At 37.8% G+C, this 12,670-nt stretch overlaps 1 protein-coding gene and 1 pseudogene across 1 annotated transcript; both read right to left on the bottom strand.

Moving 5' to 3' along the window:
- Positions 1-597: 597 nt before the first annotated feature.
- On the bottom strand, positions 598-1,538 carry LOC133244782 (olfactory receptor 5H2-like; annotated as a pseudogene).
- Positions 1,539-11,343: 9,805 nt separating this feature from the next.
- LOC133254246 (olfactory receptor 5H2-like) lies at positions 11,344-12,370 on the bottom strand. Its single transcript, XM_061428453.1, has one exon. The coding sequence runs from the start codon at positions 12,271-12,273 to the stop codon at positions 11,344-11,346; it is 930 nt and encodes a 309-aa protein (XP_061284437.1). The 5' UTR covers positions 12,274-12,370.
- Positions 12,371-12,670: the final 300 nt, after the last annotated feature.

Raw genomic sequence — 12,670 nt, 5'->3', positions numbered from 1 at the left:
CATCTTTTACACTGTAGCTCTGACTTAATATCTTACTTCTAATGCCATTTTTCCTCATTATTTTCTAATTTCTGTTTATTTCTCTATGTTATATGAGAGTTCATCCCTACTAAAGATTTGTGATGAGTCAGATAAAGTAGAAAGTAATACCTTTTGATGGCAGGCAGAATTCTGGGAATACTTCTGTTCATTCAAACACAAACCTGCCTACTTGTGGAGTTACATGTGATATGAGGCTCTACAGTTGTGTGAGTATCAAATACATGATAAACTATTCAGAGGAACTCCACTAGCTTAGTACTCAATGCATTTATAAAGTCACACATTGAAGAACATTCAAACATGAAATATTTCCATTTGTTTTCTACTTTAATTACTTTTCTATGACATAAACAATTGATTAAATACCTTATATATTTTAGAATAAGATGAACAAATGCTTTAAAGAATTTATTAGGCACTAACATCTTAAGTTATTAAAATAATAGGACAATTATAAATGTAGAAAACTTTGAACACTAATCAGCATGTCACAACATCTAACCTGTAACATTTTGTGTTGTTTTAATGAAAAAAGAACATTTATTAGTATGATATCTACTCTTTTCTTTTTAAAATTTTTGTCAGTGAATCTATGACTTTCTTATTTCTCAATCTGTAGATAATTGGATTTAACAAAGGAATTATAACAGTGTAAAATAGAGAGTCCATCATATCCTGATCATCTGCTTGTGCAGATCCACGGCACACATACATGAAAAGAGGCACATAATATAAAGAGACAGATAGCAGGTGGGTGCCACAGGTGGAGAAGGTCTTCCTCACGCCTTCAACAGACTTCTTTTTTAAAATTGTAAAGGGAACAAGCAAATAAGACCCAAGAACATGAGAAAGGTGAATACATGTATTGATCCAGAGAAAATAAATACTATCAGAAAATTAATGGAAGGGTCAGTACAGGACATCTTAAACAATGGTATAATATCACAGTAAAAGTGCTATACTATGATGGAATTACAAAAGGTTAATTTGAATTAAAAAGTGTTATGAAGTGTGGCATGAGAAAGGCCACCTAAAAATGACAAAGCTAATAGCCAGATGCACAGTCTATCTGTCATAATCACTGGATAATATAATAGTTTACCTATGGCCACATAGCAATCATATGCCATTGTTGCCAGCAAAAAGCATTCTGTGGTTACACTGATTGCAAGGGGAAAAAATGTGTAACTTGCATTCAGTGAGAGAGATAATTTTGCTCTTGGTACAGAAGTTGACCAGCATCTTTGGAGTCACTATGGAGGATATTCAGGCATCAACAAAGGCCAATTTTCCAAGGATTAAGACGGGAATGTAAAGGTTAGGGTCATTGCAGAAGAGAACAATCAGACCAAGATTTCCCACAATGGTGATGAAGTATATCACCAAGAATAAGAACAAGGGGATTTACCACCATAGTTGATACTTAAGTCCTGTGAGAAAAAATTCCATCAGCAATGTTGCTTTTTTCATTTCCATATCCTTAATAGATGGCCTCGAAAAACAATGCAGTAAATGTGAAAAGAAGATTATATATCAGAAGATTAAAAAAAACAGTTAGGCTAATTTAAACAAAACCATAAACTAGCCTGAATATGATTTTTATTTACTCGTACTTTAATATGAGAAAAGTATTGGGGAAAATTGTTATATTTGGAAAATGTGATTATTTTAGTTCAAAATATGTACAGGAATAAACTTATTTAGAAAAAGGAAATTCTGAACATGAACAAATGTATGGGGAAACTATTTAATGAGATATGGAAATTCTGTGTGTTTGAGATAAATGCAGGTTTTAAAAATGTTGGAAAGGCCTAGGTTATCAAGTGAATTGAATATCATAAGAATAATCTTCAATTTTATTCATTAATCATTAGGCAAGCACTGAAAACTTTTAAGATGTGGCATGTCATCAATGGTTATTTTTGAAATTAAATATTTGGTTGCAGAAAACAGAATGTAGGAAGAAGAATCTTGGGTCATAAATACTCTTTAGTAAGCTATGACTCTTGTCCAGTTATTCCCAAATTAGATTACATGTCCAAATTGTTTGGGGTAATTTTTCATGCAGAATATTGTCTGAGACACTATTTTAGAAATTGATCCAAAAGATCATGAATGTGGTCAAATAACATGTATTTTTCAGTACTCCCCAGGTGATTAAAAGTATGTGAAGTTCTTGTTCATGTGTGATGTGATTGGGGTGATGAGGGAGAAGACAGAGATGTCAGTTCAGTTCAGTTCAGTAGCCCAGTGGTGTCCAACTCTTTGCAACACAGTGGACTGCAGAATGCCAGGCTTCCCTGTCCATCACCAACTCCCAGAGCTTACTCAAACTCATGTCCATTGAGTTGGTGAGGCCATCCAACCATCTCATCTTCTGTCGTCCCCTTCTCCTCCCACCCTCTATCTTTCCCAGCATCAGGGTCTTTGCAAATGAGTCAATTTTTCACATCATGTGGCCAAAGTATTGGAGTTTCAGCTTCAGCATAAGTCCTTCCAATGAATATTCAGGACTGATTTCCCTTAGGATGAACTGGTTGGATCTCCTTGTTGTCCATGTGACTCTCAAGAGTCTTCTCCAACACCACAGTTCAAAAGCATCAGTTCTTTGGCACTCAGCCTTCTTTACAGTCCAACTCTCATATCCATGCATGACTATTGGAAAACCCATAGCTTTGACTAGACAGACCTTTCTTGGCAAAATAATGTCTCTGCTTTTTAATATGCTGTCTAGATTGGTCATAACTTTCCTTCCAAGGAGCAAGCGTCTTTTTATTTCATGGCTGCAATCACTATCTGCAGTGATTTTGGAGCCCCCCAAATATAAACTTTGTCACTGTTTCCATTGTTTCCCCATCTATTTGCCAAGAGTGATGGGACCGGATGCCATGATCTTAGTTTCCTGAATGTTGAGTTTTAAGCCAACTTTTTCACTCTCCTCTTGCACTTTCATCAAGAGGCTCTTTAGTTCTTTTTCTCTTTCTGCCATAAGCATGGTGTCATCTGCATATCTGAGGTTATTGATATTTTTCCCAGTAATCTTGAACAAGCACTCCAGCTTGTGCTTCATCCAGTTTAGCATTTCTCATGATGTACTCTGCATATAAGTTAAATAAGCAGGGTGACAATATACAGCCTTGACATACTCCTTTCCTGATTTGGAACCAGTCTTTTGTTCCATGTCCAGTTCTAACTGTTGCTTCTTGACCTGCATGCATATTTCTCAGGAGGCAGGGAAGGTGGTCTGGTATTCCCGTGTCTTTAAGAATTTTCCACAGTTTGTTGTGACCCACACAATCAAAGGCTTTGGCATAGTCAATAAAGCAGAAGTAGATGTTTTTCTGAAACTCTCTTGCTTTTTTGATGATACAGTGGATGTTGGTAATTTGATCTCTGGTTCCTCTGCCTTTTCTAAATCCAGCTTGAACATCTGACAGAGACATAGATCAAAATAAACCAGGGCTTCCCTGGTGGCTCAGTGGTAAAGGATCCACCTGCCAATGCAGAAAACCTTGGTTCAATCTCTGGGCCAGGAAGATACCACATGCCACCAAGTAACTAAGCCCATGACCCACCACTGTTGGGCCTGTGTTCTAGAGCCTGGGAACCACAGCTACTGAGGCCAGGAGCCACAGCTACTGAAGCCCCCTCAATGAGAAGCCCACACGCTGCAACTACAGAGCAGCCTCTGCTCTCTGCAACTAGAGAAAAGCCCACACATCAACAAAGAACCAGGACAGCCAAAAATAAATAAGTAAATACAATTATTAAAAATAAATCAGAATATAGAATCAATGAGATTTGGTGACAGATTAAATGTGAAGGAGTGGTTAGTAAGAGAGGCACTTGGTGACTGATTAGGTGTTCATTAAAAACTGAGACTGAAGACTCAGATGCAGTAGCTAGTTTTTGCAAGGGGCATCTTCTGAACATCTGAGTGAGATAAACATAGCAGTGTGATTCTACAAGTGTTTAATAGAAATAATGACTTGGGTGTCATTGAGGTGAATGAAAGCAGTTACTATGGCTGATATGTTGAACAGTGTGCATAAAGTAAAAAATGGAAGGAATGAAAATAAATTTGAAGAAGTTATATAAAGAGATTAAAGATGAATATACATAATTTATTGGATGGATGACATCTGATTCTCTTTTCTACCAAATTAGTCTTGGTGGAGACTAAAGCTCTCATCCTTTCTAGAAGCCAAAATTTCTGGAAACTAACTTTCCCATCCATGGCACCTAGAGGGAGGGGACTTGGTATAGCTGGGGTAAAAAAAAAAAAACAAACCTCATTTACCCTGGATTTGGGATTTGGAGAGGGGAGACAGAGGTCAAACATGGGACAAAGAGAATTTTGGTTGCTTTGATTGCAAAATCAGCTGAGGAACCAGAACATGAATCCTGTGCACATAGCAGTGCCATCGATAGTGAGTTGTGGAATTCAAGTTCAGCGGCAATGACAAGTGATCTTATTGAGCTAGAGCTGGGACATGTTTTTGGCTATTGACTGTCTGACTTCTTTCTTTGTATCTTGCCAATTTCTCCAGTGGATTTCTCCAATTCCCCTAACATTTCTGTGTTTAAGCCAGTTTTTATTCAGTTAACTCATTTCATCTTGCAACCAAGAGCTCTGGCTCACAAAGGAGGAGAAAAGGAAAGACAAGAAAAGGATGCTGAGCAGAGTGAACAGAGAAGGTGGGAATTGGAAAGCTGAGTGTTGGGAACTTAAAGAGAGGAAAATACTCAAGAAGGACAAAGCAAAATAGGGTGTCTAAAGCAAAACAACTTCTCTGGGAGGATAAGGAGTGAACAGAAGTCACTGAGTGTGAGAATTAAGAGATTTTTAGTGGGAGCAGTCTCCATTTGGGGATAGAGTTGAGATCAGAGAATAGTAAGAAGGGAATGGGAAGCAAGTGACACAGCAGTGAGGAGAATGAAATAAAGTATTTAAGATGTGGACAGCAGTTGACATTTGTTTACCACCCACAGGCAAATGCATTTTTTCCTTATACAGCAATATTATGAAAGTTTTGAAAAGAGAGAGGAGGGAATTGAGAAGAGAGTGGGTAGAGAAGTGGAATGGGAAATTTGAGTGGATGAAAACAAGGAACAACAAAAAATAGGAAGAGACTAAGGAGCATAGACAGTAAGTGTAGGAAAGACAAGCAATGAAGAAAGGAGGTATCACAGAAGACCTGAAGATGAGATAAGAGGAAAGTCTCAGTGGTTTGAGGGGTAAATATCTATCAACTCTGGTTTCAACAAAGATTGTCAGCACAGGGAAACATTTCTTTTTTCTTTTACTCAAAATTCCGAGTTTATTTTCCTATGGAATTTGTGTATGAATTAGAGACTTTCATTGTAATTTTACTTTTAGTTTATAAATATACTAGCATTGCCTCAAAGTTATTTTCATTTTTAAAAGATGTTTTTTCTTTGTTATTATTGTGATTAGAGCTGACTTTCTCTAGAAATCCTTCTGGTTTACATGCACAGCATTTGCGTCTCCACAGGTTTTATTAGTGAAATAAAATTGAGCAAAGACTGGAACTGAATAAAGGCAATATAAATATCCTGTGCTAACAATTGAAGTTGTTAAATGTACATTTATTATGAGTATACATCGTTCCACTCAATCCCAAATCACTAAACATTAAAAAACTCTCAATTTGATATGTGGGTACTTATTAAGTCATAAATCTGAGAAAAGCACTGGAGAAACATTTTCTGCATTTTTCTGTCTGTGTGTGTACAGGTATATATTACGAAATTATTGTCAGAAGTGGGTGAAAGAATAGAGATTACTATTTAAGTGATTTAGAGAATGCGGGTAATTAAATCAAATAAACATTTTGAACACAATTATCAGAAAGATTTCTTATCCAGAAAACATTATGACCTAAATCCTTAAACTATTGTTCATTTGTTTGTAGTTCTAGTTCACCAAAATATGTTAACCAGATAATTAAATAAAGAGTATATTATGTTCTTAGAGCTATTTTGCTCATCCAGATTTTACCCTCAAAAATAAAATATGCAGATTATTCACTTATTTTTCCATTTTTCAACTGACAATTTGACATTTTGTAAATCAAGTAAAAATTATTATAGCTGAAAAAAGGGATACAAGGAGAAGCCAAATGGGGTCAGGGAGGCCAGCTTATGTGGGTAACACAGGACCTTGAAGACCAGGTCAGAGACTTTGTTCTATATCCCAATTTAAAGAAAAACTCTCATGGGATTTTGAAATGGTGGTACAATGATCAGATTTTCCTTTTTTGCATTAACAAAGTTGTCAGTGTAATTCATTCAATAAACAAACGTTAACTTACTTATTTTTGATAATTTGATGTGACATCTGAGTAACAAAAGAAAATGCTTAATCTCCACTTGGGACTTGGATGGCTAGATGAGGGGAAGCAAACAGCATCATAGATTTATTGATCTGCTTCCTTAGAATTTTGCTGACGAAAGCCAAAATAGAGGAGAAAAATATCATAGAAGAGAGGAGTCATGTGAAAAATGCATAGAGGAATAGAGTGGGGTATGTGATGTGTAGTGGTAGCTTCAACATAACCAGCACTTGCCTTCAGTATGCTGTCTTCTTTATTTTGGGGTCATTACTTCCTAACTTATTTGGTTGTCTATCCTTGAGCACAAATACCTGTATTACTGCTTCCAGTATGGATGGTCTTTTCAATTTTAGTCATTTTGATAATAGCTTATTTTACTTTTATTTGCATTTCCCTAGTAACTAATTTTTATAGTGTCTTTTTGCATCTTTCTTTGACGTCTCTGTATCTTTTTTTTGATGGAGTGTTTGTTCAAATATCTTACCCATTTTAGGTTGATTTTATTTGTCTTTATTATGAGTATTGGGACTGTTTCATCTATTCTGGATACAAGTCTTTTATAAAATGTATGATTTGTAAATATTATATCATTTTAGTCTGTTACCTGGATGACAGTGTGCTTATCAGTCTTAGTGAGTAAGAAGTAGTATTTATTAGGAAGCCACTTGCAGGACAGGGGTAGGAAATAAATATAACAACAGTTCAGGGGTCTTCTGTTTCAGTGAAATTTGCACGTGTCCAGTGATACAGACACCTGGTGGCTTCCCTGGAGGCTCAGAGGTTAAAGCGTCTGCCTGCAATGTGGGAGACTGGGGTTCGATCCCTGGGTCGGGAAGATCCCCTGGAGAAGGAAATGACAACCCACTCCAGTATTCTTGCCTGGAGAATCCCATGGACGGAGGAGCCTGGTGGGCTACAGTCCACAGGGTTGCAAAGAGTCGGACATGACTGAGCGACTTCACTTTTAGTGATACAGAGCTTGTCAAAAAAAAACCTTCTAAGGTTAAGGGTAAGTTGTTACATCTGGCCCTTGTTGAAACCAAGAGAGGCACAACACATAATGTGCCTCTGTGAACTGTGGAGGCAGTAGTATCCGTATTTGGGTGTGTTATTCCAGCCAGTTACCAATTGCTAGTTTTGAGTGGAGCTTGGAGCTTTTGGCTTTGTTTGTACCGCGTGTAGGCTGTTGTGCACGCTGTTCTGCCTCTCGGGCCATATCCAGCAGATCCAGTGGAGCCGGAATCAGCAGTGACAGCTCCTTGGAGCCTTTAATCAGCCTCTGGAGGGAGATTGAAATGCAAGCCCTTAGAATTTTGAGCAAAGCACTGCCATCCTCTGTGGAAACTACTCTACTGTAGAGAAACAGCTGTAGGCCTGATAGTTAACCTTGGTAAAAAAAAATGAATGTTTAACCATGGACCACTAATTTGCTATGATACTGGAGCTTCCCTTGACAAATTGGATGTTATCTGACCCACTAACCATAAATTTCAGTGTGCACAGAAGCATTCCTTCATCAAATAGAAACAGCATATACTTGATCAAGCAGAAAAGGCCCTGAAGGCACAAATACGTTACTTGAAGAAGTGGTTCCAATGCTATTGGCCTCCAATCCTGCCGCAAAGGCTTCTGTGTCCCAGCTGGGGCCTGTGTCCTTATAATTAGTTGGCCAAGAAGTCTGGGGCCTGACCTACAGATGGTTCTGCATGGTATGCGGGCACCATCAGAAAGCGGAGAGCTGCTGCACGCAGCTCCTCTCTGTGACATTCAGGAAGGACAATGGTGAAGGGAAAAACTTCTAGCGGGACAGCCTGGTTCCACCAAGACAGACAACAATGCTTCCATTGGTCTGAAAGTAGACTACCACTCAGGCCCTTTGACTTTCCATTTCTTTGAATCATGAGACAAAGAAATGAGTTGCTATATTGGGTGAGGTGATTGATAGCAAGTAACAAGAGGAAACTGGACTCCTCCACAAAAAGGTAATAAAAAGTATGTCTGGAATACACAACACCCTCTAGGGTATCTCTTAGCATTGTTATTCTCATGATTATGGTCAATGAAAAACTTTGAGGCCAAACCACACAATAGTTCTAATGGCCCAGACTCTTTAGAAATTTGGGTCATTCTACCAAGTGAAGAATGTTGGTACTGATGACATTAATGTTGGTATTGATGAATGTTGACATTCATGTGGTGAATATCATTCACCATTTGGAAAACTCAGCAGTGGCCACAGGACTGGAAAAGGTCAGTTTTCATTCCAATCCCAAAGAAAGACAATGCAAAAGAATGCTCTAACTACCGCACAATTGCACTCATCTCACACGTTAGTAATGTTCAAAATTCTCCAGCCAGGCTTCAGCAATACATGAACTGTGAACTTCCAGATGTTCAAGCTGGTTTTAGAAAAGGCAGAGGAACCAGAGATCAAATTGCCAACATCTGCTGGATCATCGAAAAAGCAAGAGAGTTCCAGAAAAACATCTATTTCTGCTTTATTGACTATGCCAAAGCATTTGACTGTGTGTTCTGAAAGAGATGGGAATACCAGACTGCCTGACCTGCCTCTTGAGAAACCTGTATGCAGGTCAGGAAGCAACAGCTAGAACTGTACATGGAACAACAGACTGGTTCCAAGTAGGAAAAGGAGTACATCAAGGCTGTATATTGTCATCCTGCTTATTTAACTTATATGCAGAGTACATCATGAGAAACTCTGGGCTGGAAGAAGCACAAGCTGGAATCAAGATTGCCCTTAGAAATATCAATAACCTCAGATATGCAGATGACAACACCCTTATGGTAGCAAGTGAAGTGGAACTGAAGAGCCTCTTGATGAAAGTGAAAGAGGAGAGTGAAAAAGTTGGCTTAAAGCTCAACATTCAGAAAACTCAGATCATGGCATCCAGGCCCATCACTTCATGGGAAATAGATGGGGAAACAGTGGAAATAGTGTCAGACTTTATTTTTGGGGACTCCAAAATCACTGAAGATGGTGATTACAGCCATGAAATTAAAAGACATTTACTCCTTGAAAGGAAAGTTATGACCAGCCTAGATAACATATTAAAAAGCAGAGACATTACTTTGCCACCAAAGATCTGTCTAGTCAAGATTATGGTTTTTCCAGGGTCATGTATGGATGTGAGAGTTGGACTGTGAAGAAAGCTGAGCGCTGAAGAATTGAAGCTTTTGAACTGTGGTGTTAGAGAAGACTCTTTAGAGTCCCTGGACTGCAAGGAGATCCAACCAGTCTATCCTCAAGGAGATCAGTCCTGGGTGTTCTTCGGAAGGACTGATGCTAAAACTGAAACTCCAGTACTTTGGCCACTTCATGCGAAGAGTTGACTCTTTGGAAAAGACTCTGTTGCTGGGAGAGATTGGGGGCAGGAGGAGAAGGGGACAACAAAGGATGAGACAGCTGGATGGCATCACTGACTCAATGGACGTGAGTTTGAGTGAACTCCGGGAGTTGGTAATCGATGGGAGGCCTGGCGTGCTACAATTCATGAAGTCACAAAGAATCGAACCCGACTGAGTGACTGAACTGAACTGAACTGAACCAAGTGAAAAACAATGACCATCTGAGTCAGGTGCTTGCTGAAGGCAAAGAGAACACAGAATGGGTAGTAAAAGAAGTTAGTTAAAATACCAACAACAATGACACGTCCAGTTATAGACAGGAGGATTGTAATTGCCAAGAGATTTCCTTCTTAGTTTATATGAATACATTTGTGTCTGTATAACACTTGTGTTTGTTTTCTTTCCATTCTTATTCCCTTATCATGAGACATAAGATGTACTGACTTTATATTATCATAATTAAGTGTTGTTAATTTGACATTGTATTACCTGATATCAAAGAAAATGAATAGTAAACCTCACTCAAAGATTTTACCTCCACTCTTGGGAAGAGGTAATACATTTTGGTTGTACACAGCAGAGTTGTATCATGTTAGGTGGAATTATTCCTTGTTATTATCATTATTTAGAAATAGATTATAATTTTAAGATATGTGTATGGCCACTAAGCTGACAGCAAGTGAACTTGTAGTTGTTAATTTTATGTGTCAACTAATCCATGGGCTGTCCAGATATCTACTTAAACATTATTTGGGGGTGTTTCTGTGAGGGTGTTCCTGATTAGGTTGGAATTGATGAAATTGGTGAATCGGTCCCCACAAGAAGTGAGATTCAACATATTTCAAATACAGTGGAGTAAAAGACTTTTTGATGGCTAGCAGAACTCCTGGGATTTGCCTCTGTTCACTCAAACACAAGCCCACCTCTGCTGTGGAGTTAAATGTGGTATGTGTCTCCAGGCTATACAACTATATTGTATATATTGGGCTTCCCTGCTGGCTCAGACGGTAAAGAATCCACCTGCAATGTGGGAAACTGGGTTCGATCTCTGGGTTGGGAAGATCCCCTTGAGAAGGGAAGAAGGGAATGGCTACCCACTCCAATGTTCTTGCCTGGAGAATTCCATGGACAGGGGAGGCTGACAGGCTGCATTCCTTGGGGTTGCAAAGAGTCAGACACAACTGAACAACTGACTTTCACTTTCACTTTCATACAGCTATACTGTATCAAAGACATCATGCTCAAGTAATTTTCAATGGTACAGCACTAGTTTAGTGCTTAAACTATACTTAATAAATTCACTTATAAAACCATACTGAAGAATATACAAGCATGTAAAATGTTTTCATGTGTTTTCTGCTTTAGTTATTTTAGTATTATATGAACACCTAATTAAAATTCCTTTGTGTTTTTGAAAAAAGTATAGACATTTTAAGGAATTTATTAGAAACTAACATTTTAGGTCATTAAAATAATGACAGTTATAACTACAAAAAATTGGACACTAGTCGACACATAACAAAATCTGATCTGCAGTTTTATGACTATTTTAATGGAAAGAGAACAGATATTATGAGACCTAAATATTCCTCCTTAAAATTTTCATCAATGAGTCTATGACTTTCTTATTTCTCAGGCTATAGATAATTGGATTTAACAAAGGGATTATGACAGTGTAAAAGAGAGAGTCCATCATATCGTAATCATCTGATTGTGTGGATCCAGGACGAATATACATGAAGAGAAGAGGCCCATAGTATAAAGAGACAGAGAGGAGGTGGGCTCCACAGGTGGAGAAAGCCTTCCTTATACCTTGAACAGACTTCTTTTTTAAAATTGTAAAGAGAACTAGTGTATAAGAAATAAGCACAATCAGAATGGTGAACACCTGTATTGAACCAGAGAAAATAAAAACTATAAGAATATTAATAAAAGGATCAGTACAAGAAATTTTGAACAGTGGCATAATATCGCAGTAAAAGTTATGTATTGTGTTGTAACTGCAGAAGGTTAATCTAAATAAAAATCCTATATGAATAAAGGCATGAAGAACACCACCTACAAATGATGAGACCAACAGTCTCATGCATAGTCTATTCGTCATAATCACTGGATAAAGTAAAGGGTTGCATATGGCCACATAGCGATCATATGCCATACTTGCCAAGAGAAAGCATTCTGTGGTTGCACTGACTGTAAAGGAAAAAAATTGTACCATGCATTCAGAGAGAGATATTGTCTTGCTTTTGATGAAGAAGTTGACCAGCATCTTGGGAGTCACTGTGGATGATATGGAAGTATCCACAAGTGCCAAACTCCCAAGGAATAAGTACATGGGGATGTGAAGCTGAGAGTCATTCCAGATGAGAGCAATAAGTCCAAGGTTCCCCACAGTGGTGATGAGGTACATCACCAAGAATACCAGGAACAAGGGGATTTGCCACTGTGGTTGATACTTAAGTCCTGTGAGAACAAACTCTGTCAGCAATGTTATATTTTCCTTTTCCATATCTTCACTGGAAGTCTCCTGAAATAAAATGCAAAAAATGTAGAAAGAACATTCACTATGGTTTCATGAAATGAAAGCTTGGAAAGTGGAGTCAAAATAAATCATACTTCTACCAGAATGTCCTTTTACTTTCATAAAATATTACTATAATAAACTATTTGAGGGATCTGAAGAGATGGCAGTCAGTACAATAATTTCAGTTCAAATAATGTGCTGAAATTAATACATTTACATAAAAGAGACATTCTAACTATTTGCTAAATTTGTGGGGACTTGATAGACTGTGGTAGGGAAATTCTGAGTCTGGGATATGGATTATCAGTCAAGGGAACAGATGTTTAAAAGGAGCAGGATTATAAAATAAATTGAATACCATGTGAAGGATCTTGAACTCTTT

Source organism: Bos javanicus, chromosome 1, assembly GCF_032452875.1.
Source record: "Bos javanicus breed banteng chromosome 1, ARS-OSU_banteng_1.0, whole genome shotgun sequence".
Taxonomy (NCBI): domain Eukaryota; kingdom Metazoa; phylum Chordata; class Mammalia; order Artiodactyla; family Bovidae; genus Bos; species Bos javanicus.
This window is presented reverse-complemented; position numbering and strand designations above follow the sequence as displayed.

What these genes read in the sequence shown, in the direction of transcription:
- LOC133254246 (XM_061428453.1), bottom strand. Translation starts at nt 12,273, where the DNA reads ATGGAAAAGGAAAATATAACATTGCTGACAGAGTTTGTTCTCACAGGA.